A 26,495-nucleotide genomic window follows, 5' to 3' on the forward strand; every position below is an offset into this window, starting at 1 on the left:
GTCTCCATCCAGGCCCTGAACCCAGAGCCCACCCACGGAGCCATGCGTCCACCCTCCCAGAACCCAGACCCCACCCACAGAGCCATGCGTCCACCCTCCCCGGGCACCTCACCTTTGTTCCAGGGGTTGAGCGCTGAGGAGAGGACAAACACAATCTAAGATACGAGGAGAAGGAGGTGAGGCTAGTGGCTCAGGGGGGCATGGGGAGGTGCACCCATCGGCCCCTCCCTGCCGACCTGAAACACCCCTGATGGAGCACAAGAACTCCTGGACCTGGGTTCTAGCTCCTTCTCTGCCTTAGTTTCCCACACTGGTCCTGAGGGATGGGGCTTTCAGCCAGACCCCCTCTGGATCCTCAGAGGAACTGCTAGGTCAGGTATCCCTCGGGGAGAGAACTCCAGGGACCCCATCGGTCAGGGCACTGCTTAAAATTCCTCTCCTCTGATATCCCAGGTTTTCTGAGCACCTGTGGGGTCAGTGTTGGGCCAGGCTGAGGAGGAAACGAAACTAGGAAGGGCTGTGTTGCATGGCTGTACAAAGATGCCAGCGGAGGGGTCGGTGGGAGCTGAATTATATGTTTTTGTTGTTGTTGTTGTTGTTGGGGTTTTTTTTTGTTTTTTTTTTGTTGTTGTTGTTGAGATGGAGTCTTGCTCTGTCGCCCAGGCTGGAGTGCAGTGGCACGACGTTGGCTCACTGCAACCTCTGCCTCCCGGGTTCAAGCGATTTGCCTGCCTCAGCCTCCTGAGTAGCTGGGATTACAGGTGCCCACCATCATGCCCAGCTAATTTTTCTATTTTTAGTAGAGATGGGGTTTCACCATGTTGGCCAGGCAGGGGTTGGGGGCTGTCTTGGGGGTGGTGACTCACCTTCCCTTGTTTGATTACATGGCTGACCACCTCCCGGGAACCGGTCTCCAGGCCCCTGTAGGCTAGAGGTTCAAAGCCCATCTTGCTGCAGTAGAATGACGCGGCCTGAATCACAGGGTTGCAGCAGGGTTCATGAGGGTCAAGGGGCCAGCATGGGGGACTTCCGCAAGAGAGCCCCTGGCCCCCCTCAGCCTGCCTGCCCTATTGCCTCAGGGGCAGAGACCCTCCTGGGAAGATAGACTGCTGCCTGCACATTTTGCTGACAGATAACTTTCCCGCTGGTGTAATTAGGATTCAGAGTATCTGGCCCACCCCTGGCCTGATCCTCCCTCCCAAGGGCCAATCACAGACCCTGCTGGAGGCCTGCCCTTGTCAGGCAGCCCTCTGCCCTGCTGTCTGCTCACTCCAGCACCTTGCCCCGGCTTCTACCTGCTTGGCGTTGCCAACCCAGAAGGTCACAGAGTGGAAGTGGAGGAATCGGCCTCTCTCAGGCTGCAGAAGGAGAGAAGAGGTGAGGCTGAGTCCCTGAAAGTGAGTCTAGAAAAGTGTGGGTGGAGTGATGTCCCCTAGCCACCCTCCTTATTCCAGCCTCAACCACAGAACTTAGGAGCAGCGGAACCCCATGCAGCCTTGCCAAGCCTCAAAAGAGGTTTCTCATGTGGAAGTTGAGCTCCTGGGTGTCTTGGATGGGGAAACCCCCTCAGGAGGCCTGCCAAGGTTTCACACAGGGAAATAGACTTATGTTGCAGCAATATGGATTTAAGTTAGACCTTAGAAAGAACTTCCAGATGGGATTAAGAGATCGGCAGGCATTTGAGAAGGGGTACAGGTTTTGTTTTGGTTTTTGTTTTTGAAATGGAGTTTTGCTCTATTGCCCAGGCTGGAGTGGAGTGCAGTGGTGCAATCTTGGCTCACTGCAACCTCCGCCTCCCAGGTTCAAGCGATCCTAGGGTTCAAGTGATCCCCCCCACCTTAGCCTCCTGAGTAGCTGGGATTACAGGGGTGCGCTACCACGCCCGGCTAATTTTCGTATTTTTAGTAGAGACGGGGTTTCCTCATGTTGACCAGGCTGGTCTCGAACTCCTGACCTCAAGTATTTGCCTGCCTTGGCCTCCCAAAGCACTGGGATTACAGGCATGAGCCACCATGCCTGGCCAGGATACAAGTTTGTTGTGAGGGTGAGGTTGAGTCCAGCTCAGTCTCGGGGAGCCCCGGGGGTAAAGCTGAGTGTGCAGGCATGCACGTTATGTATCCACTCCAGTCCTTCCTCTTCTGCTCTCTGCTGAAACCCGTCTCCCTGCACTCCGACCCCCTTCTAGACTCAGGCCCCTACATTTCCCACATTTCGCCTGCTTACCTTTGCCCCTTTGTCACTGTAAGTCGTCTAAGGAGAAAAAGAAGGACAGTGAGACTTGGAGGCTCCAACACAAGGTGCTTCTGGAAGTGTTACTGAAGATGTCCCACCCAAGGGGAGACAGCCATGGCACTTACCATGATTGATCTTAGTCAAACCTCCTACTGGGACTAGAGGCCTGGGGAGTGCTGGGCCGGAGTATTTAACCCCAAGCAGGTCCCGCCCAGGCCTCCTGGCCTACCTGGGGGATGGGGTGGGGAGCTGAGCCCAGCCCTGGAAGGTTCCAGGCCTGGGGACCTCTGATCCAGCCGCAGCCTCATTGAACAGGATGGTGTTGCCAGGCCCAGAGAGGGGCAGTGACGTCCACTAGTCAGTGGGAGGCAGAGTCAGGGCCAGAAGCCAAGGGCAAGCGTTTCCAGGACGCTGGGACTGTGACCATTACTGCCCAGAATCCAAAGCTCAGAAGCCAAGGCTGGCTGGAGTGCAGTGGCGGCTCCAGAACTCTTGCCTAGAGGAAATTTGAGGGGGAATTTGGAGACTGGCCCCAAAGTCCTGTTTGCATAAAAGCGTTGTATTCCATAGCTGTTAGAGGCACGGTAGGAGAAGCTTTGCATCCTGGCTCTGTTACATACAGTGTGACTTGGGAAAATCACCATATCCCTTTGAGCCTCATTTGTAAAACAGGAACAAGAATAGTGTGGTGGGGATTAAAGGAGATAAGCATGCTCTTTGGAACAGGACCTGGCACACAGGACACTCTCAGTGTTGGTTATAATTCATTGGGACAGAGAACATTCCTAGGCCATGAGGTTAGCAAGTGGCAGGGAAGACCTGGAACATGAACCAGGCTATTCTAACTCCAGGACCCACATTTTAAATTGCTAGATTGCCCTCTATACAAATGGGAGATATTGATATCCCCATCAGATGGGGAAACTGAGGCCTGGAGAGGTGAACACATGTCTCCCAGGTCATGGAACTGGTAAGAGCAGAGCCCCAAACTCTGGCCTATTTGATTCTGAAGTTGGATCTCATTGCACCAGTGCAGACCACTTCTCCCTCCTTTTCTCTATTTTCTGGGCCATTCAGGAGGCAGGCGAGGTGGTCCCACCTCCTTATTCTGCCTGTCCTGGGCCTGCCCAGTGTGCCCCCAGTGTCCACCTCAGCTCCTTAAGTCTAAATTTCCAACTGGGGGCCGGGTGTGGTGGCTCACGCCTGTAATCCCAGCACTTTGGGAGGCCAAGGAGGGAGGATCACTTGAGGCCAGGAGTTTGAGACCAGCCTGGCAACGTGGTAAAACCTCATCTCTACTAAAAATACAAACATTAGCTGGGCACGGTGGTGCACGTCTGTAGTCCCAGCTACTCAGGGGACTGAGGCAGGAGGATCGCTTGAACCAAGGAGGCAGAGATTGCAGTGAGCAGTGATCATGCCACTGCCCTCCAGCCTGGGTGACAGAGTGAGACTCCATCTCAAATAAATAAATAAATATCCAACTGGGAAAACTTGAGTGGAGGTGGCCCAGGGTGGATCTCACAGGCCCAGAAGGTTCCCATGGAGGAGAAGAGCTCTGTGTAGCCTGCCTATCCCCTCCAGGCCAGCAGGAACATCTTGTCACTTTGATTGCTGTGGCCAACTCAAACCCCCACTCCTGGAGCCTGCCCTGGCTTATATGCTAAGCACAAAGGCCAATGTTTACTAACTCAAGGAAGTGTGTCAACAGCAGTGGGTTGCAAAGGCTGGCAGGCATCTGGCTCAGCTGGGCAGAGGTAGGAACTCTGTCCCCAACACTGTAGGTCTCAGTCCCATGCTGGGTGCACCCCTAGATGCCATTCACATGTGTGGGCAGAGAGCAGGGAGGCGAGCCTGCAGGGCCCAGTATCCAGAGTCCCCTCCCTGATGCTCTCTGTTCAGGCTGGGCTCCATTGGATAACAGATCAGCAGTGGCTGGGTGTGACTGTCTCTGTTCTTCATGCCCGACCATGCAGAGGTGGCTTCCAGAGGCCTTGCTCAAGAAGCTCACTGATCAGATGGGTTCATAGGACTCATCCTTGAAAATACCCTGGTGTGCAGAAAAGCATTCACCTAGCTGGGCCTGGTAGTGAGCACCTGTAGTCCCCAGCCACTCAGGAGGCTGAGGTGGGAGGATCAGTTGAGTCTAGGAGTTAAAGGTTGCAGTGAGCTATGATCATGCCACTGCACTGTAGCCTGGGGAACAGGGTGAGAACTTGTATCAAAAATAGATAAGGCAGGGCCCAGTGGCTCACACCTGTAATCCTAGCACTTTGGGAGGCCGAGGAGGGAGGATCACTTGAGGTTAGGTGTTCGAGACCAGCCTGGCCAACATGGTGAAACCCTATCTCTACTAAAAATACAAAAATTAGGCTGGATGCAGTGGCTAATGCCTATAATCCTAGCACTTTAGGAGGCTGAGGCGGGTGGGTCACCTGAGGTCAGGAGTTTGAGACCAGCCTGACCAATATGGTGAAACACCGTCTCTACTAAAAATACAAAAATTAGCTGGGCATGGTGGCAGGCACCTGTAGTCCCATCTACTTGGGAGGCTGAGACAGGAGAATTGCTTGAACCCGGGAGGTGGAGGTTGCAGTGAGCCGAGATCATGCCACTGCACTCCAGCCTGAACAACAGAGTAAGACTCTGTCTCAAAAAAAAAAAAAAATTAGCTGGGTGTGGTGGTGTGTGCCTGTAATCCCACCCAGCTACTTGGGAGGCTGAGGCAGGAGAATCACTTGAACCCAGGAGGTGGAGGTTGCAATGTGAGATTATGCCACTGCGCTCCAGCCTGGGTGACAGAATGAGACCCTGTCTCAAAATAAATAAATAAGTAAGTAAGTAAGTAAAATGGAACAAGTCTCAGTTACTGATAGTTCTTATTATAGTGTTTGCTAATATTAGAGCTTCTGGAAAAAAACATGAAAAAGAGGCAATCTCTAAATGGAGATACACTTTCAGGGTTTTAAAAAGCAGTTTTTAGTTGCTAATGAGCCCTTGTGAAACCACACAGCTGACCCTTAGAGTCATGATTTTCTAGCTGATGGGGATCTTTTTACAGGCGTCCACCCGGGCTCTGAAACTGACAGACTTAAAGGGCTTAAGAAAGCCTCGCTTCGCTCTTAGCCTCGAGACAAACAGGCTCTTGGCTTAGCTACTGCAGAAGAAAATCCTGAATTCACGAATTCTAGTTTTCCAAACCTGATCCCAAGCTGAAAGCTCTGCAAGGGGACGGTTGCTTGAGCCCAAGAGGTCGAGGCTGCAATGAGCTATGATCGCACCACTGCACTCCAGCCTGGGTGACAGAGTGAGACCTTGTCTTAAAAAAAGAGAAAAAAAAAATGCTGAAACCTGATGCTGTCTGCTGTGAGCTGTTTCAGTGTCAGCATGAATTCTGCCAAACTAAAAAAATGGGCAAAATTGCTCCACTCAACACACAGGACTTTAACTCTAGGACCCTGGCAGATTAGAGACATCCCTCCCTGGGGCCATATGCTGTGCAAACATCGTGGATGCTGCTGGACAGTCTGGGTCACTTACAGATGTCCATGATGAAAGAGCTCCTCTCTAATGGGACCATTTACATTGGGCTGCTCTTCAGCTCTGCATTTCTTTTTTTTTTTTTTTTTTTTTGAGACGGAGTCTCGCTCTTGCTGCCCAGGCTGGAGTGCAATGGTGCGATCTCGGCTTATTACAACCTCCGCCTCCCAGGTTCAATCGATTCTCCTGTCTCAGCATCCCAAGTAGCAGGGATTACAGGCATGCGCCACCACGCCCAGCTAATTTTGTATTTTTAGTAGAGATGGGGTTTCACCATGTTGGTCAGGCATGTCTCGAACTCCTGACCTCAGGTGATCTGCCCACCTTGGCCTCCCAAAGTGCTGGGATTACAGGCGTGAGCCACCGCTCTCGGCCTTTTTTTTTTTTTTGAGACAGAGTCTCCCTCTGTGGCCCAGGCTGGCGTGCAGTGGCGTGATCTTGGCATCTCGGCTTACTGCAAGTTTTTTTTTTTTTTTTTTTTTAGTGAGACGGAGTCTCGCTCTGTCGCCCAGGCTGGAGTGCAATGGTGCAATCTCGACTCACTGCAAGCTCCACCTCCAAGGTTCACGCCATTCTCCTGCCTCAGCCTCCGGAGTAGCTGGGACTACAGGCACCTGCCACCTGGCTCAGCTAATGTTTTGTATTTTTAGTAGAGATGAGGTTTCACCGTGTTAGCCAGGATGGTCTCAATCTCCTGACCTCGTGATTCGCTCGCCTTGGCCTCCCAAAGTGCTGGGATTATAGGCGTGAGCCACCGCGCCTGGCACCCCCCCTCCTTTTTTTTTTTTTTTAAGATGGTCTTGGGATGTCTCCCAAGCTGAAGCGCAATGGCGTGATCTCTGCTCACTGCAACCTCCGCCTCCTAGGTTCAAGTGATTCTCCCGCCTCAGTCTCCCAAGTAGTTAAGACTACAGGCATGCGCCACCACACCAAGCTAATTTTTGTATTGTTTAGCAGAGACAGGGCTTCGCCATGTTGGCGAGGCTGATCTCGAACTCTTGGCCTCAGGTGATCTTCCCGCCTTGGCCTCCCAAAGTGCTGGGATTACAGGTGTGAGCCACTGCGCCCAGCCAGCTCTGCATTTCTGGTGCTGATTCCTTCCTAACTTGTGATTCCTGCCCAAAGCAACAAGCCGAGAGAGGGTACATCACAGGGACCGTGATCCTTCCACGCACTCCTTCAGACTGGACTCTCAAAACCCCCCACCAAATGTTTCACTGCAGTTGATCGTTGTGTCTGACTTTCTCAATTCGTTGCAATTTGCAACAATGGACTAATAGCCTGATTCTCCTTCCCGCATCTTTGTCCTGACATACTCACCTTAGTAAGGCTGTCTGTTAAATGCAACTGTCCCTCAAAAGGCATTATTTCTTCTATGCTGCTCACTACAGAAATGATCGGAATGAAAAGCATTGGTGGCGAGCCAGGAGCAGTGGCTGACACCTGTAATCCCAGCACTTTAAGAGGCTGAGATAGGGGGATCCCTTGAGCCCAGGAGTTCAAGGGTACAGTGAGCTATAATCGCACCACTGCACTGCAGCCTGGGCAGCAGAATGAGACCCTGTCTCTAAAAGAAAAAAAAAAAAAAAAAAAGAAAGAAAAGGGTGGAGAGTTATATAAGCCCATTTTGGAAATTTGTGAAAATCCAGGATTTTGCCCCTTCCACTTCCTGAACCTGAAATGAAGCTTTCTGGTTAAGTTGTATAAAAACGTTTTTCTGTGAAAAGGTTTTTGTCCCTCTTGGCTGGGCACGGTGGCTCATGCCTGTAATCCCAGCACTTTGGGAGGCCAAGGCAGGCAGATCATTTGAGGTCAGGAATTTGAGACCAGCCTGGCCAACATAGCGAAACCCTGTTTCTACTAAAAATACAAAAAAAAAAAAATTAGCTGGGCATGGTGGTACACACCTGTAATCCTAGCTACTCAGGAGGCTGAGGCAGGAGAATCACTTGAACCCGGGAGGCAGGGTTCATTGAGCTGAGATCGTGCCACTGCACTCCAGCCTGGCGACAGAGCGAGACTCTGTCACACAAAAAAAAGAAAAAATATCTTATTAAAGCCAGGTACAGTGGCTCATACCTGTAATCCCAGCACTTTGGGAGGTGGAGGCAGGAAGATCACTTGAGGCCAGGGGTTCAAGACCAACCTGGGCAACCTAGTGAGACCCTGTCTCTACAAAAAGTTTAAAAAGTAGCCGGCTATAGTGGTGCATGCCCGTAGTCCCAGCTACTCAGGAGGCTAAGTGGGGAAGATCTCTTGAGCCCAGGAGCTTAAGACTGCAGTGAGCTATGATTGTACCATTGTACTCCAGCCTGGGCAACAGAGGGAGGCCCTGACTATTAAAAAAAAAAAAAAAAAAAAAATGGCCGGGCGCAGTGGCTCACGTCTGTAATCCCAGCACTTTGGGAGGCCAAGGCAGACGGATCACGAGGTCAGGAGATCGAGACCATCCTGGCTAACACGGTGAAACCCTGTCTCTACTAAAAATACAAAAACAAAATTAGCCAGGCATGGTGGCAGGCGCCTGTAGTCCCAGCTACTCGGGAGGCTGAGGCAGGAGAATGGTGTGAACCCGGGAGGCAGAGCTTGCAGTGAGCGGAGATCTTGCCACTGCACTCCAGCCTGGGGGACAGAGCGAGACTCCGCCTCAAAAAAAAAAAAAAAAAAGAATAAATAAACTTTCTAGATGTTCTAGATGGTGATGGGAAAAAGCTCTAAGATATGTTACGTTTAAAAAAAAAAAGGCACGGAGCAGTGTATATAAGTTACCATTTGTGTAAAAAAAAAAAAACCCCACAGTTTACAGATGGTTTTAATTTTGTTCTTACAGTTTATTTGAATTTTCCACAGTACAAAACATGCCAACGGTTCTCAGCCATTTGACGGAGTTTAAATAAAGAGAACCAATGCAACCTTGCCATTTGGAATCTTCCGCTGTTGGGAGCACCCCAAGCTTAGTGACTTCAGGGTTTATTTCATACTTCTCTGCACATCTAGTTGGCCTTTCTGGTTCTGCAGCAAAGTCTATTTACATGTTTTACATCATAATTTACATGATTTAAGATTTTGTAAATATGGCTTCTATTTGTTGAGCTATAACTTACACAGAGTGAAATTCATAGAACTGTACGCTGAAAAGAGTATTTCAGCGTACAGTTCTATGAATTTTGAAAACATACAGTTGCATAACTATGACCTCAATCAAGATACAGGACAATTCCATTACCCCAAAATGTAATCACCACAAATCCACCCTCGCTGTGCACCTTTGTCCTCAATCCACCCTCATCCCAACCCCTGGCAACCACTGATCTATTTTCTTTCCTTACAGCTTTGCCTTTTCTAGAATGTCATATAAATGAATCAAGCAGTATGTAGCCTTTTCAGTCTTGCTTCATTCACCCAACAAAATACATTTGAGGCCGGGTGTGGTGGCTCACGCCTGTAATCCCAGCACTTTGGGAGGCGGAGGTGGGCAGATCACCTGAAGTCAGGAATTCAAAAACCAGTCTGGCCAACATGGCAAAACCCCATCTCTACTAAAAATACAAAAATTAGCTGGGCATGGTGGCACGCATCTGTAGTCCCAGTGACTCAGGAGGCTGACGCATGAGAATCGCTGGAACCCAGGATGTGGAGGCTGCAGTGAGCCAAGATTGCACCACTGCACTCCAGCCTGGGAGACAGAGAGAGACCCTGTCTCAAAAAAAAAAAAAAAAATTGAGATTCATCCACGTTGGTGCTTGCATCCAGACTTTATTTTCTTGTTTTTCTTTTCTTTTCTTTTTTTTTTAGACAAGGTCTCACTCATTCTGTTACCTAGGCTGGAATGCAGTGGGACTACAGGCACACACCAACATGACTGGCTAAATTGTTTTTTTTGAGACGAATTCTCACTCTGTCACCTAGGCTAGAGTGCAGTGGTGTGATCTTGGCTCACTGCAACCTCCACCTCCCAGGTTCAAGTGATTCTCCTGCCTCAGCTTCCTGAGTAGCTGGGATTACAGGTGCACATCACCATGCCTGGCTAATTTTTGTATTTTTAATAAAGACAGGGTTTTGCCATGTTGGCTCGGCTAGTCTCTAACTCCTGACCTCAAGTGGTCCGCCTGCCTCGGCCTCCCAAAGGGAGGGACCCCTGGGATTACAGGTGTCAGCCACCGTGCCCGACACCACTGGCTAAATTTTTGTTTGTTTGTTTGTAGAGTCAAGGTTTTGCTATGTTGCCCAGGCTGGTCTTGAACTCCTGGCTTCAAGAAATTCTCCCACCTTGGCCTCCCAATATGTTGGCATTATAGGTGTGAGCCACAGTGCCCCGCCCAAACTTTGTTTCTCTCTATTGCTGAGCAGTGTTTCATTGTATGCTTGTGCCAGAGTTTAATACTGCTCATTGGCCAGGCACAGTGGCTCATGCCTATAATGCCAGCACTTTCAGAGGCTGAGGCAGGAGGATCACTTGAGCCCAGGAGGTCAAGGCTGCAATGATCGCTTCACTGCACTCCAGCCTGGGTGACACAGCGAGACCCTGTTCCCAAAAAAATGAAAACCCAAACAAACAAACAACACTGCTTAGTTGCTTTCTGTAATCAGCCTATTAACAAATCAAGGGAGAATGAGTCTTGGTTACAAAACAGAATACAAATGTGAAGGGTTAGAGAACAGAAGCTGGGCAATACACTTCCTCATCTTTTTTTTGTTTTGTTTTGTTTTGTTTTTTGAGACAGAGTCTTGCACTGTTGCCCAGGCTGGAGTGCAGTGGCGCGATCTCGGCTCACTGGCCTCAAGTGATCCTCCCATCTCAGCCTCCCAAAGTGCTGGGGTTACAGGTGTGAGTCAACACACTCAGCCCTTTGCCTGTCTATTTCTTTCTTTTTTCTTTTTTTTTTTTTTTTGAGATGGAGTCTTGCTCTGTCCCCCAAGCTGGAGTGCAGTGGAAAAATCTTGGCTCACTGCAGCCTCTGCCTCCCAGGTTCAAGTGATTCTCCTGCCTCAGCCTCCTGAGTAGCCTGGGATTACAGGCCTGTGCCCCCATGCCCAGCTAGTTTTTATATTTTTATTAGACATAGAGTTTCACCATGTTGGCCAGGCTGGTCTCAAACTCCTGGCCTCAAATGATCCACCTGCCTCAGCCTCCCGAAGTGCTGGGATTACAGGCATGAGCCACCATGCCCGGCCCCTTTGCCTATTTCTTAATCGAATTATAGTCTTTTTATTATTGAGCTATAAGAGTTCTGTTTGTTTGTTTTCTTACTTTTGAGGCAGACTCTCGCCCTATCATCCAGGCTGGAGTGCAAGTGCAGTGGCATGATCATATTTCACTGTAACCTCAACCTCCCTGGCTCCAGCGATCCTCCCAGCTCAGCCTTCCAAGTAGTTGGGGCTACAGGCATGTGCCACTGTGCCCAGCCAATTAAAAACAATTTTTTGGCTGGGTGTGGTGGCTCATGCCTGTAATCCTAGCACTTTGGGAGGCCGAGGCGGATCACTTGAGGTCAGGAGTTCGAGACCAGCCTGGCCAACATGGTGAAACCCTGTCTCTACTAAAAATACAAAAATTAACCAGACAGGGTGGCAGACGCCTATAATCCCAGCTGCTCAGGAGACTGAGGCAGGAGAATCGCTTGAACCTGGGAGACGGAGGTTGCAGTGAGCCAGGATCGCGCCATTGCCCTCCAGCCTGGGTGACAAGAGTGAAACTTCGTTTCCAAAAAAAAAAAAAAAAAATTGGTAGATATGGGGTCTCACTATGTTGCCCAGGCTTGTCTTGAACTCCTGGGCTCAGGGGGTCCTCCCGCCAAAGTACTGGGATTTTAGTCATGAGCCACTGGCGTGGAAAGAGTTCTTAATATATTCTAGATATAAATCCCTTATCAAATATATTTGGAAGTATTTTTTCCCCATTTTGTAGGTTTTCACTTTTTTTTTTTTTAGTGCAGTGGCTCTCGGCCCACTGTAACCTCTGCCTCCTGGGTTCAAGAGATTCTCCTGCCTCAGCCTCCTGAGTAGCTAGGATTAAAGGCGCCCGCCACCACACCCAACTAATTTTTGTGTTTTTAGTAGAGACAGGGTTTCACCATGTTGCCCAGGCTGGTCTCAAACTCCTGACCTCAAGTGATCCACCCACCTTGGCCTCCCAAAGTGCTGGAATTACTGGCGTGAGCCACCATGCCTGGCCTTCACTTTCTTAATTGTATTATTTTTAGTGCAACAGCTTTTAATTTTGATGAAGTCCAGCGTATCTACCTGTTCTTCAGTCACTTGTGCTTTAGTGTCCTAAGAAGTGGACTGATTATTATTATTATTATTATTTTAGAGATGGGGTCTTCCTGTGTTGCCTAGGCTGACCTTGAACTCCTGGGCTCAAGCAGTCCTTCTGCCTCGGCCTTCCACAATGCTGGGATTACAGGCATGAACCACCACACCAAGCCTAAGCTGATTTTTTTTTTTTTTTTAGCTTAAAAGGAAAAAATCTTCTGCAGAAGGAACATGATTCACCAGGTGGTTACCTCTGGAGGCAGCACACTTTTTCAAAATAATTAAAATAATGTTAACACAAACTAAATTCCCATTTTCTGGTCACTTTGTTTTATGTGCCAGGCACTGTACTAAGCACATTCCATGCTCTGCTCTTTACTCATTAAATCCACAACAACCCTGTTAGGTAGGTGCTCTCATATCCCCATTTCACAGATTAGAAGATGGAGGCTTACTAGCTAGGTGTGGTGGCACATGCCTGTAATCCCAGCTACTAGGGAGGCTGAGGCGGGAGAACCACTTGAACCAGGAGGCGGAGGTTGCAGTGAGTGGAGATCGTGCCACTGCACTCCAGCCTAAGTGACACAGTAAGACTCTGTCTCAAAAAAAAAAAAAAAAGAAGGCAAGGATGGGTGATCTCATTGTCAGGGGGTTTAGATTTTATCTTTGAGACAATAGGGAGCTATTGAAGGTTTTTTTTTTTTTTGAGACAGAGTTTCACTCTTGTTACTTAGGTTGGAGTGCAATGGCGCGATCTCAGCTCACCACAACCTCTGCCTCCTGGGTTCAAGCGATTCTCCTGCCTCAGCCTCCCGAGTAGCTGGGATTATAGGCATGTGCCACCACACCTGGCTAATTTTGTATTTTTAGTAGAGATGGGGTTTCTCCATGTTGGTCAGGCTGGTCGTGAACTCCCGACCTCAGTTGATCTGCCCGCCTCGGTCTCCCAAAGTGCTGGGATTACAGTCATGAGCCACCGCACCCGGCCTATTGAAGGTTTTATAGTAGAGATGCAACGTGATCAGAACATTAAAGCTTGCTCTGCTCTAGGTGAGCACAGGGAAGAGAGCTGGGCTGGAAACCCAGCTGCCCAGAGCTGCTGTGCCATTGCCCAGTGGCCTATTTGTGATTCTCCATTAGGTTTGGGGAAGATAAGTAAACCAAGAAGCTTTACATTTAAAAATTGGATCTAGGCTATAATCCCCTCACTTTGGGAGGCCGAGGCAGACAGATCGCTTGAGCCTAGGAATTCGACATGACCCTGGGTAACATGGCAAAACCCCATTTCTACAAAAAAAAAACCCAAAATCAGCCAGGGGTGGTGGGGCACACCTGTAGTCCCAGCTGCTCAGGAGGCTGAGACGGGTGAATCGATTGAGCCCAGGAGGTTGAGGCTACAGTGAGCTGTGATTATGCTACTGCACTCCAGCCTGGGTGACAGAGTGCGACCCTGTCTCAATTTAAAAAAAAAAAAAAAAGCATCTAAAAGCAGTCAAATAGCCCTGTGCTCTGCTTCCTGCAATCTACAACTGGAGACTCCCAAACAGGCAGAACTAGTGAGGATTCAGAGGCAGAAGTCCATGGACAGAACCTCACCCCTCCCCTGCCAGGCCCCACAGCTCTCCCAAGCAAGGGCAGCTGGGACCAGAGCAGGTGAAGGCTGGCCCGGGTGCCCAGCTAGTCTTGTTATCAGGGCTGGTGATCCTGGGCAGGGCCACTTAGGTGGGGCTGGTCTTTATCTCTTGAGGTACAGAGCCCATGTGTCTGAGCTTTGTGGTGACAGGAAGCTGTATCACCAGGCACCAGTGATGGCTGGGAGGGACCAGAGAGTTGGTGGCACGGGACATAAGACCCCTGGGCTCTGAAGACTGTGTAATCTTGGGCCACTCCTGGCATCCTCTGAGTCTTAGTGTCCTAACTGTGCAAGCCAGGGAGCACTGGAGCTGGCGTGGACCGTAGGATGTCCTCTGTGCCTGGCACCAGGGCATTGAGGAGTGTCCTGGAGATTTCTTTTCTTTTCTCTCTTTTTTTTCTTTTTGAGATGGAGTCTCGGGCTGGGCGCAGTGGCTCACGACTGTAATCCCAGCACTTTGGGAGGCTGAGGCGGGTGGATCACAAGGTCAGGAGTTCAAGACCAGCCTGGCCAAGATGGTGAAACCCCGTCTCTACTAAAAATACAAAAAAAAAAAAAAAAAATTAGCCGGGCGTGGTGGTGGGCACCTGTAATCCCAGCCACTCAGGAGGCTGAGGCAGAGAATTGCTTGAACCTGGGAGGCGGAGGTTGCAGTGAGCCAAGATCACGCCACTACACTCCAGCCTGGGCGACAGAGTGAGACTCCTCTCAAAAAAAAAAAAAAAAAGAGATGGAGTCTTGCTCTGTCGCCCAGGCTGGAGTGCAATGGTGCAATCTCAGCCCACTGCAACCTCCGCCTCCCAGCTTCAAGTGATTCTCCTGCCTCAGCCTCCTGAGTAGCTGGGACTAACAGGAGCCCGCCACCAGGACCAGTTAGTTTCTTTTGTATTTTTAGTAGAGACGGGGTTTCACCATGTTGGCCAGTCTAGTCTTGAACTACTGACCTCAAGTGATGCACCTGCCTCAGCCTCCCAAAGCATTGGGATTGCAGGCGTGAGCCACCGTGCCTGGCCTAAAATTTCTTGTCTCTCCAGCATCCACTCCTGTTCTCATAACAGCGTCTCCCTTCTCCATCCTTTCCCTGCTCCGTTCATGTCGTTTGGGTGGGGCATGTGAGCCAGGACTGGGCAGTGAGAATCCCTGTGATTGGTTCAGGGCTGGGCACCTGGCCAGAACTGGCCATATGGATTTGCTCTGGGTCTTCTGCTTGAGAAAAGAGGCTCACTCAGAGCTCTGAGTTTGCTGCACTGATCCAGTGGTGCTGCGGGGGCCAACCCTGAGTCAGCTGAAGGAAAACATGCTTGTATGTAAAGCCAGAACAGAGAAACCAGAGCTGAGAGAAGATAGGCTGATTCCTGATGTCTGAGCAACTTGTTCCAGGCAGAAACAAGCTCCTGGATGAGTCAAACCTTTTTCCCTTTTGCTTAAGCTAGTTTGAGTTGGGTTTCTGGCATTTACAACCACTGGTGCTGACAAACACAAAGAAAGAAACAATAACACCACCACCATCTGTGAGCATGTATTCACTGTCAAGCACCGAGGAAGGGGATCATGGGGATTGTCTGTTCCACAGGGAGGTAGTACTTGATCATTTTGTTTACATTTGCTGGCACACATAAAATAAAGTTGACTGATTTTAGCAGTTGTTATTATTATTTTAAAACTCTCTGCAGACATTGCATCCCTGTGGTAGAATCTACTGTCCATAACCTTTCAAGGAAGGCCTCAATGCCCAGCTGTAGGGAGACTGGTTGGCTGTCACCTCCTATCGGATCTGCCTCAGCTGTAGAGACTTGGCCACAGCTTTCCCAGAGCAGCCCACATTTTGTGATTGAGCAAGGGAGTAGAGAGGCTGGTCCCTTTCAGCCCAATGGGGGTGACTCTGACCAGTGAGTCTGTCTCCAGGGCCCCGGTAGGGCTGGCCAAGGCCTTGTGGAGTCTCCACCACTGAGTTCTCCTTCTCCCCAGTCCAGCCTCCTCTGCTTCCTTTCACTGATGTGGATCCTTAAAATCATTTTATGGCCGGGCGCGGTGGCTCACGCCTGTAATCCCAGCACTTTGGGAAGCTGAGGCGGGCGGATCACAAGGTCAGGAGATCGAGACCATCCTGGATAACACCATGAAACCCCATCTCTACTAAAAAAATACAAAAAATTAGCTGGGCGTGCTGGCGGGCGCCTGTGGTCCCAGCTACGCGGGAGGCTGAGGCAGGAGAATGGCGTGAACCCGGGAGGTGGAGCTTGCAGTGAGCCGAGATCGCGCCACTGCACTCCAGCCTGGGAGACAGAGACTCCGTCTCAAAAAAAAAAAAAAATCATTTTATGGCCAGGCATGGCGGTTCACGCCTGTAATCCCAGCGCTTTGGGAGGCGGAGGCAGAGGATCACTTCTGTCCAGGAGTTCAAGGCTGCAGTGAGCTATGATTTTGCCACTGCACTCCAGCCTGGGTGACAGAGCAAGACCCTGTCTCAAACAAAACAACAGCAACAAAAAAATCTTGCACCCTAAGCTCTGTCTCATCCTCTGCTCCTAGACAACCCAACGCATGACAGCTCCCTTATGACTTGTACCTGATGGGGTGGGAAAGAGGTGATGGAGGCAGCACCCCCTGGTATATGCCACGGCTAAGCACTGTGCCCATTTTATCTCTCAGCTTTCTATTTTTCTCCTCTCATTTTGCAGATGAGGAACTTGAGATTCAAGAAGAGGAAGAATTGCCCAAATAACTTGTTCTTTGTGGCTAGAAAATGCTTACATGGAACTCACCAGGCCACATTCATATTACTATGTTTGTGATCATCCAAACATAAAACCAGTTCCTAGGCCGTGTGCGGTGGCTCACATCTGTAATCCTAGAATTTTGGGAGGCCGAGGTGGGTGGATCACCTGAGGTCAGGAGTTCGAGACCAGCCTGGCCAACATGGTGAAACCCCCATCTCTGCTAAAAATACAAAAATTAGCTGGGCGCGGTGGCGGGTGCCTGTAATCCCAGCTACTTGGGAGGCTGAGGCAGGAGAATCGCTTGAACCTGGGAGGCAGAGGTTGCAGTGAGCCGAGATCACGCCATTGCACTCCAGCCTGGGCAACAAGAGCAAAACTCCATCTCAAAACAAACAAACAAGCAAACAAACAAAACCAAAAAGAGTTCCTGCTTCCAAGATTTTAAGGCATTAACATCCATTTGGGAGATGTGTGCATGTGAAACATCCATTTGGGAGACACCTGAAACATCTGAACTTTCTTTGTCACTTTCTTTTTTTTTTTTTTTTGAGACGTAGTTTCGCTCTTGTTACCCAGGCTGGAGTGCAATGGCACGATCTCTGCCCACCACAACCTCTGCCTCCCGGGTTCAAGCGATTCCCTTGCCTCAACCTCCCGAGTAGCTGGGATTACAGGCATGTGCCACCACACCCGGCTAATTTTGTGTTTTTAGTAGAGAGGGGTTTCTCCATGCTGGTCAGGCTGGTCTCGAACTCCCAACCTCAGGTGATCTGTCTGCCTCGGCCTCCCAAAGTGCTGGGATTACAGGCATGAGCCACCGCGCCTGGCCTTGTCACTTTCTTAAGTCTAAAACAAGGCCTGGCAAACATTTTCCATAAAAAGCCATATGGTAACTATTTCTGCTTTGTGGGCTATCAGGCCTCTGCTGAAACTACTGTAGCCTGCAAACAGCCACAGACAATAGGTGAACAAATTGGCGTGGCTATGTGCCAATAAAAACTTATTTACAAAAACAGTCAATGAGGGAAAAAACAGACAGTGGTCCAGATTTAGACCAAGGGCCATGGTTTACCCACCCCTGCCTAGGCAATCAACAAAACAGTAACCTTGGTTTGTAGCATTTCCTGAATTCTGTGGTGTAGATACTCTGTATGGTCAATTTCTTTTCTTTTTTTTTCTCCCCCTTTTTCTTTCTTTCTTTCTTTCTTTTTTTTTTTTTTTTTTGAGACATGGTCTCACTGTGTCACCTAGACCGAAGTGCAGTGGCTCAATCTCGGCTCACTGCAACCTCCATCTGCCAGGCTGAAGCAATCCTCCTACCTCAGCCTCCCAAGTAGCTGGAATTATAGGTATGTGCCACCAAGCCCGGCTAATTTTTGAATTTCTTATATAGACAGGGTTTCACCATGTTGCCCAGGCTGGTGGCAAACTCTTGGGCTCAAGTGCACTGCCCACTTCGGCGTCCCAAAGTGTTGGGATTACAGGCATGAGCCACTGCACCTGGCCGGTATGGTCAATTTCGAGTATCAACATGAAGTCATTGAACTTGGGGTTAAGCTAAGTACAGTACATACCAAACGGATACAAACAGAAGTAAATAACCCCAAAAGCACAGATGAGGCTGGGTACATTGGCTCACATCTATATTCCCACCATTTTGGGAGGCTGAGTCTGGAGGATCATTTCAGTCCTGGAGTTCAAGACCAGCCTGGGCAACAAAGCAAAATCCCATCTCAAAAAGAACAGAGTAGAGAAGAGAAGAGACAGCATTGGTGATACTAAAACTCAGTAAAAATGATTAGGAAGTTGAGGCCAGGTGTGGTGGCTCACGCCTGTAATCCAGCACCTGGGAAGGCCGAGGTGGGAGGATCACCTGAGGTCAGGAGTTTCAGACAGGCTTGGTCAAAATGGCGAAACCCCATCTCTACTAAATATACAAAAATTAGCTGGGCGTGGTGGCGGGCGCCTGTAGTCCCAGCTACCTGAGAGGCTGAGGCAGGAGAATCGCTGGAACTCAGGAAGTGGAAGCTGCAGTGAGCCAAGATTGTGCCACTGCACTTGAGCCTGGGCCACAGCGAGATTGTGTCTAAAAAATAATAATAATAAAAACTGGCCCACAAACTTCCTGGAGAATTGACCGTGGGCTCTCCTGAGTGAATAGGAGCTACTTCCCTGCTTTCGTTGCCTGAGGTTTAGAGGTGGGAGGTCCCCATGATAGGGAAAACAGCCGCCAGGGAGGCCGAACAGCTGATACGGGATCAAGGCCTGGGGTACATCAAAGGGCTTTTCCTTCCTCTCAGGCTAAATTACCTTCACGTCAGTAGCTCCATCACTTGCATAAGCGGAGAGTAAGGTTACTCAAGCCCAGCCATCGATCCCTTTCAGGCTGAACCTGTGTCCTCATCATCCAAAGTCCCCATGCTTGCATACGTCTCCCACCCTTCAGTTTGGAGCACTGACTTTCATCGTTGGCAAGGGCAATGGGGAGTTCTCTTTGGCCTCTGATTTGCTGAATTGCCTTCAATACATGGCTTAACCTCTCTGAACCCCCATCCCCATTTCCGAGTCTTAGGAAGAACTGTGGCAGGGTGCGGTGGCTCATGCCTGTAATCCCAGATCTTTGGGAGGCTGAAGTGGGCTGAAGTGGGAGGATCACTTGAGGTCAGGAGTTCGAGACCAGCCTGGCCAACATGGTGAAACCCCGTCTGTACTAAAAATACAAAAATTAGCCGGGCATGGTGGTGCATGCCTGTAAGCCCAGCTACAAGGGAGGCTGAGGCAGGAGAATTGCTCGAACCCAGGAGGCGGAGGTTGCAGTAAGCCAAGATTGCGCCACTGTACTCTAGCCTGGGTGACACAGCAAGACTCCATCTCCAAAAAAAAAAAAAAAAAGAAGAACTGTTATGAGTCTCTGTTACCTACAGGGATAGAAGTGAGTGACTACGTGTCCAGTGCTTTGCATGCAACACAACCACCCTGTGAGGGAGGTATTATTCTACCCATTGTACAGCTGAAGAAACTGAGACTCAGAGAAGCTAACTGGCTCATACTAGTAGGTAGAGTTGGGATTCATCTCTCCTTACCCCAAATCCTAGTTTTTCATCCTTTCTGGTGTGCCTTACTGCCTCTAGAGCCCCTCCAGATTTTTACAAATGAGAGGGGTGTGAGAGGCTGCTGGCCACAGACCTGAAACCTAAATGTGCCAGGAGAGCAACAGAGAAGAGCTGGGTGAGGCTGGGCGCGATGGTTCACGCCTGTAATCCCAGCACTTTGGGAGGCAGAGGCAGGTGGATCACTTGAGGCCAGGAGTTCGAGACCAGCCTGGCCAACATGGTAAGACCCCCGTCTCTACTAAAAATACAAAAATGAGCTGAGTGTGGTGGCACATGCCTGTAATCCCAGCTACTCAGGAGGCTGAGGCACCAGAATAGCTTGAACTTGGGAGGTGGAGGTTGCAGTAAGCTGAGATCGTGCCACTGCGCTCCAGCCTGGGTGACGGATTGAGACTCTGTCTCAAAATAATAATAATAATAAACAGAAGAGCTGGGTGGGATTGGGGAAAGCTGCATCCCACCCCCACACTCTGCCAACGAGGGCAGTAACTTAGCTCCAGACAGTTGTTGCCTGTGGGTACATGGGCCTGGTGTGGCCGGATTTTGTTCAAAAGAAGTTAGCAATGTGAATTTTTATGTGAAATCCTTTGATTTGAAGATTGTCTTGTTTTGAATTCTATTTGTATGAAATATCCAGAATAGGTAAATCCACAGACCCACAGTGCAGACTGGTGGCTGCCGGGCTCTGCGGGGAGGGAGGAAGGGAAAGTGACTGCTTAAGGAGAATGGGTGTCCTTTTGGGGTGATGGAAAGAAGTATTCTGGAGCCAGATAGAGGTGGTGGTTGCACAACATTGTGAATGACTAAATGCTGCTGAATGTTTTCACTGTTTTGTGACTCTCATCTCAATAAATTGAATTGGTTTTAAATTTTTCTTTATGATTTTGTGCATTTTTAGATATTGGGAAATAGCATTTTTATTGAAGATGAGTATACATGGAGAAGTGCATAAGTGTATAGCTCTGAATTGTCACAAACAGAACACACCTGTTTAACCAGCTCAGCTATGTGGTTTTTTGTTTGTTTTGTTTTTTTATTGAGAGAGTCTCACTGTGTCGCCCAGGCTGGGGTGTAGTGGTATGATCTTGGCTCACTGCAACCTCTACCTCCTGGGTTCAAGCAATTCTCCTGCCTCAGCCTCCCAAGTAGCTGGGATTACAGGCGTACGCCACCACGCCCGGCTAATTTTTGTATTTTTAGTAGAGATGAGGTTTTGCCATGTTGGCCAGGCTGGTCTCAAATTCCTGACCTCAAGTGATCCACCCACCTTAGCCTCCCAAAGTGTTGGGATTACAGGCATGAACCACTGTGCCCAGGTTACAGACATGTGTTTTGGTTTTTCGTTCTTTTTTTTTTTTTGAGACAGGTTCTCACTCTGTTGCCCAGGTTGGAGTGTAGTGACACCATCATAACTCACTGCAGCCTCAAAATCCTGGGCTCAAGTGATCCTCCCACCTCAGCCTTCCCAGCAGCTGGGACTACAGGCATGTGCTACCACACCAGGCTATTTTTTTTTTCCTTTGGCAAAGATGGGGGTCTCACTATGTTGTCTCAGCTGGTCTCAAACTGCTGGGCTCAAACCATCCTCCTGCCTTGGCCTCCCAAAGTGTGGAGATTACAGATGTGAGCAACCATGACTGGCTTATTTTGTTCTTTAATACATAACTTATAGGCCGGGTGAGGTGGCTTCTGACTGTAATCCCAGCACTTTGGGAGGCTGAGGCGGGTGTATCGCCTGAGGTCAGGAGTTTGAGACCAGCCTGGCCAACTTGGCGAAGCTCTGTCGCTACTAAAAATACAAAAATTAGCCAGGCGTGGTGGTGGGCACCTGTAATCCCAGCTACTCAGGAGGCTGAGGCCAGAGAATCGCTTGAACCCAGGAGGCGGAGGTTGCGATGAGCCGAGATTGCACTCCAGTCTGGGCAACAAGAGGGAAAATCTGTCTAAATAAATAAATAATTAAAAAATAACTAATACAACTTGATTGGGGCGGGGTGGGGGGATGAAAATACACATAATTAAGAGAAAAAAAAAGTAAAGAAAACAAGCCTACTGATAATCCTTCATCTACAGACAACCACCTTGGATGATCTGGGAATGCCCACCCAGACTACTCTTTTCTTTTCTTTCCTTTCCTTTTCTTTTCTTTTCTCTTCTCTTCTCTTCTCTTCTCTTCTCTTCTCCTCTCCTCTCCTCTCCTCTCCTCTCCTCTCCTCTCCTCTCCTCTCCTCTCCTCTCCTCTCTTCTTTTCTTTTCTTTTCTTTTCTCTTATTTGATGGGGTCTTTCTCTGTTGCCCAAGCTGGAGTGCAGTGGTGTGATCAGCTCAGTGCAGCCTTAAACTCCTGGGCTCAAGGGATCCTCCCATCTCGGCCTGAGTAGCTGGGACTACAGGCAAGCACCACCATGCCTGGCCCACACAGACTACTTTCTAAAAATGTATAAACATATATAGATATGACAAGATATACAGGTAATGATACATACGATTTGATACTTATGCTAATTTTTTACATATACTTTGTAAACACTTTTGTCATGGCAATAAATACACATGTTCACCTGGTGTGTGTTTATGTGTGTGTTTCATTGAAAAGCTATACTGGGTGGGGCCAGGTGCAGTGGCTCATGCCTGTAATCCCAGCACTTTGGGAGGCAGAGGTGGGTGGATCACTTGAGCCCAGGAATTCGAGACCAGCTTGGACAATGGCCAGAACAGATCTCTACAAAAATTTAAAAATTAGCTGGGTGTGGTGGTGTGCGTATATGGTCCCAGCTATTGGGGAGGCTGAGGTGGGGGGATTGCTTGAGCCTGGGATGTTGAGGCTGCAGTGAGCCATGATTGCACCACTACACTCAAGCCTGAGTGACAGAGCGAGACCCTGTATCAAAATGAAAAAAAGAAAAAAAAAAAAAAAAAGGGTGTACCATGATTTCTTTTTTCTTTCTTTCTTTTTTTTTCAGATGGAGTCTTGCTCTGTCGCCCAGACTGGGGTACAGTGGCATGATCTCGGCTCATTGCAACCTCTGCCTCCCAGGTTCAAGAGATTCTCCTGCCTCCGCTTCCCTGGGATTACATGTGCCCACCACCACACCCAGCTAATTTTTGAATTTTTAATAGAGATGGGGTTTCACCATCTTGGCCAGGCTGGTCTTGAACTCCTGACCTCGTGATCCACCCGCCTTGGCCTCCCAAAGTGCTGGGATTATAGGCATGAGCCACCATGCCCAGCCTGTACCATGATTTCTTTAACCAGCTCCTAGAATCAAGCATTACCAAGATCTTCCCATTAGAAACAGCATGGATGGTGATCTAGCTCATTTGAATGTAGAGTTTAATGCTCTTTAACAATTGCTTTATTAAATTACTCTGAATTTATATTAATAAGTATCTTATTACTATTTTATGTTTTGTAGAGACAGAGTCTTGTCATGTTGCCCAGGCTAGTCTCAAACTTCTGGCCTCAAGTGATTCTCCTGCATTGGCCTTCCAACATGCTAGGATTACAGACATGAGCCACCATGCCAGGCAGTATCTTATTATTGTTATTATTTTCGAGGGTCTCAATCTGTCACCCAGGCTGGAGTGCAGTGGCATGACCTCAGCTCACTGCAACCACGGCCTCCCAGGCTCAAGCAATCCCCCCACATCAGCCTCCCAAGTAGCTGGAACTACAAGTGTGTCCCACCACGCCAGGCTAACTTTTTGTATTTTTAGTAGAGACAGGATTTCGCCATGTTGGCCAGGCTGGTCTCGAACTCCTGACCTCAGGTGATCTGCCCACCTTGGCCTCCCAGTGTTGGGATTACAGGTGTGAGCCACCGTGCACAACCCAGTATCTTATTTTTAAAAATTACTTTCTGCTCTGCTCCACGCTCTGCCCAGGTACTAAATATTAACACCCTCACAGGTATAACTGCTTCCCTTTTTCCATTCTATGGGGGAGTTGACTTTACTGAATAAAAATAGGATGATTTACTATGTGGGTCTCTGCATCTTACTTTTCCAAATGCTTAATTATTGGCAACTGTGGTGGATATTCCTTTAGCCCCTCCAAATCTCTTCCCTCCCTGCCCTTCTCTGTGCCCCAAGCCTTATCACCTTCAGACAACCTGAGACTCTGGCAGGAAAGGAGAGGAGAGACAAGTGGGGGTATCTCTTCCTTGGCTTCCTCCCTGCCAGACGTTGTTTTAGCAGCTGTTTTAGCAGCAGCTATGTCCCTGTACTGAAGGCCACACTCCTGTTGGGTGACTACAACTCTCTCTAGGTTTCCAAACCCTCCCTTCTCTTGCCCCTTTAGGCTTAAGGGGTGGGGTAAGAGACCCCATGCTCACCAGCCCCAGGTGGCTTCATTATCCTTATCTGCTGCCATGACTTTGTTTTGTTTGTTTGTTTGTTTGTTTTGTTTTGAGACAGAGTCTTGCTCTGTCGCCAGTCTGGAGTGCAGTGGTGCGATCTTGGCTCGTTGCAAACTCCGCCTCCCGGGTTCAAGCGATTCTCCTGCCTCAGCCTCCCAAGTAGCTGGGACTACAGGCATGTGCCACCACGCTCAGCTAATTTTTTGTATTTTTAATAGAGACAGGGTTTCACCATGTTGGCCAGGATGGTCTTGATCTCCTGACCTCATGATCTGCCCACCTCAGCCTCCCAAAGTATTGGGATTACAGGCGTGAGCCACCGCGCCCAACCTAATTTTCGTATTTTCATTAGAGATGGGGTTTCACCATGTTCGCCAGGCTGGTCTTGAACTCCTGACCTCAGGTGATCCTCCCGCCTAGGCCTCTCAAAGTGCTGGGATTACAGGCATGAGCCACTGTGCTGGCCTGATTAAGCAACTAATTTACAATTCTTAAAAACTTTTAGGGGGCCAACTCATGAGCGAGCCTGCCACCTTTTTGGCTGTCAGAGTCCAGACCCTTGTTTTATAGATTCAGGAAACGAGGGGAGGATTTGTCGTTTGTAGGATTCCTGGGCCAGAGTGAGGTGAAACATGGAAAGTGTGGTGGTCCTCAAGTCAGGCAGTATGAATTCTGACCAACCAGGTCTTGCCAGGGATCTCTAGTTCCCTGGCTCTATTTCCCATGTGTTTGTCTCTTGGCCTACCTCTCGTTCTGAAATGAAGATGAGCAAGATGTGAAAGTTTGAGAGAGGCAACTGAAGTTCTCCTAGATCTTGGCAGCTTTCTAAAATAAAGGTTTTGCTGGGCTGTCTGTGGCCACTGCAGGGAAGATGAAACAGAACAACTGGAAAGGGGAAAGACAGCTCTCTCAGACTGTTCCCTTGTAATCCTCAAACAGTCCAACATTTGAAGATAAACAAGCCTCAGTCCACATTCTCTAAGAGTCTCCAGTGCACGGGACAGACAGGTAAACATGCATTTACAATACCAAGTGAAAAGTGCAGAAAACAGCCCAGCTGTGGGGTGGGACACATAATGATTTCCAGGGAGGTAGTATTTCTTTTTCTTTTTGTTTTTGAGAGGGATCTTTTTCTTTTTGTTTTTGAGAGGGAGTCTTGCTCTGTTGCCCAGGCTGGAGTACAGTGGTGTAATCTCAGCTCACTGCAACCTCTGCCTCCCGGCTTCTCCTGCCTCAGCCTCCTGAGTAGCTGGGATTACAGGCACCTGCCACCAAACCCAACTAATCTATTTTAGTAGAGATGGGGTTTCACCATGTTGGCCAGGCTGGTCTTGAACTACCGACCTCAAGTGAACCACCCGCCTCGGCCTCCCAAAGTGCTGGGATTACAGGTGTGAGCCACCTCACCCAGCCTTGAGCTGGATCTTGAAGGAGAGGTTCAAGTCAGCCTGGCCTGAGATGGTGTTCCAGGGTGGGAAGAGCAGGTGCTAAGACCCAGTGCTAAGAGAGACTGAGCAAAAAATGTGCCAGAAACTGTTAGAAGTTCAGCATGGCTGGAGCATAAGTTGTGTGTGTGTGTGTGTGTGTGTGCGTGTGTGTGTGTGGTGGGGTACAGGGATGGGAGGTGGTCTAAAGGCAAGCAGAGATCAGGAGTCTTAAAGGCCAAGAGAAGGGCACTGAAGCCATTAAGCAGTAGTGTGCCAATGTCACTCTTGGGAAGGTTGTTCTGGCTGCTTTGGAGACTGGGTTAAAGTGCGCAACCTGAGGCAGTTCAAAGACTGCCCAATCAGGAGGAAGAGGTGGCGGGGTAGGAGCAGAGGTGGAGGAGATGGGTGGATTTGGGAGCTATGAAGGCAGTCACAGGATAGAGGTTTATTATAATGACAGCAATATTGACAAGCTCATAATGTAGTAACCTAACAACAGCTCTCTTTTCAGACCGCATGGGTAAGAATCTTCTCCTCACCCTTTTTATTTGGAAAAATTTCAAACCTCAGAAGAACTGCAAGATAGTTCCCCCACACAACCAACTTTTCCTTTTCCTTCTTTCTTTTTTTTTTTTTTTTTTTTTTTTTTTGATAGAAACTGGGTCTTGCCACGTTGCTCAGGCTGGTCTCAAATTCCTAGGATCAGGGGATCCTCCCACTTCTGCCTCCCAAAGTGCTAGGATTATAGCCATGAGCTGCCTACAAAAGTTTCCTTGAACATGCATATACTCTTCATGTGGATTTGCTAATTGTTACATTTTGCCTCCTTCTCCCCTTGTATCATTTTCTTTGAACCACTTGCAAGTTAGTAGCTGAAACCATGACCCTACACATCTAAATATTTGAGCATTTATCTCCTTACCATAAAAAGAGATTCTCTCATATAATTGCAACATCATTATCTGACTGAGGAAACTTAACACTGATATACTATAATTTAATATAAAGTTCATATTTAGATTTAATCAATTGGCCCAGTAAGTCTTTTAAAGCCGCTGTTTCTCATTAATAATTCAAGTAAGGATCATGTATTGCATTTAGTCATCGTTTCTCTTTTCCTCTCTTTTTTTTTTTTTTTTTTTGAGACGGAGTTTCGCTCTGTCACCCAGGCTGGAGTGCAGTGGCATGATCGCCGCTCACTGCAACCTCTGCCTCAAG

The 26,495-nt window shown here is 48.8% G+C and overlaps 1 protein-coding gene across 3 annotated transcripts in view; it reads right to left on the reverse strand.

Annotated features, from left to right (window-relative positions):
- The window catches only part of HPD (4-hydroxyphenylpyruvate dioxygenase), a 49,630-nt gene that overhangs the window by 18,517 nt on the left and 4,618 nt on the right, over window positions 1–26,495 (reverse strand). Inside the window, exons 1-5 of one of the 3 annotated variants that reach the window (XM_003832351.4) lie at window positions 2,358–2,539; window positions 2,224–2,250; window positions 1,296–1,358; window positions 867–971; window positions 113–155 (exon numbers count right to left, since the gene is read on the reverse strand). In XM_003832351.4, coding sequence (XP_003832399.2) covers window positions 113–155; window positions 867–971; window positions 1,296–1,358; window positions 2,224–2,250; window positions 2,358–2,360 — 241 coding nt within the window. In that variant the 5' untranslated portion in view covers window positions 2,361–2,539. Of the gene's footprint in view, window positions 1–112; window positions 156–866; window positions 972–1,295; window positions 1,359–2,223; window positions 2,251–2,357; window positions 2,540–26,495 lie in introns of those variants that run through there. The other 2 variants (XM_055096269.2, XM_055096270.2) reach the window with 2 other exon arrangements.

The sequence above is a fragment of the Pan paniscus genome, chromosome 10 (assembly GCF_029289425.2).
Source record: "Pan paniscus chromosome 10, NHGRI_mPanPan1-v2.0_pri, whole genome shotgun sequence".
Taxonomy (NCBI): domain Eukaryota; kingdom Metazoa; phylum Chordata; class Mammalia; order Primates; family Hominidae; genus Pan; species Pan paniscus.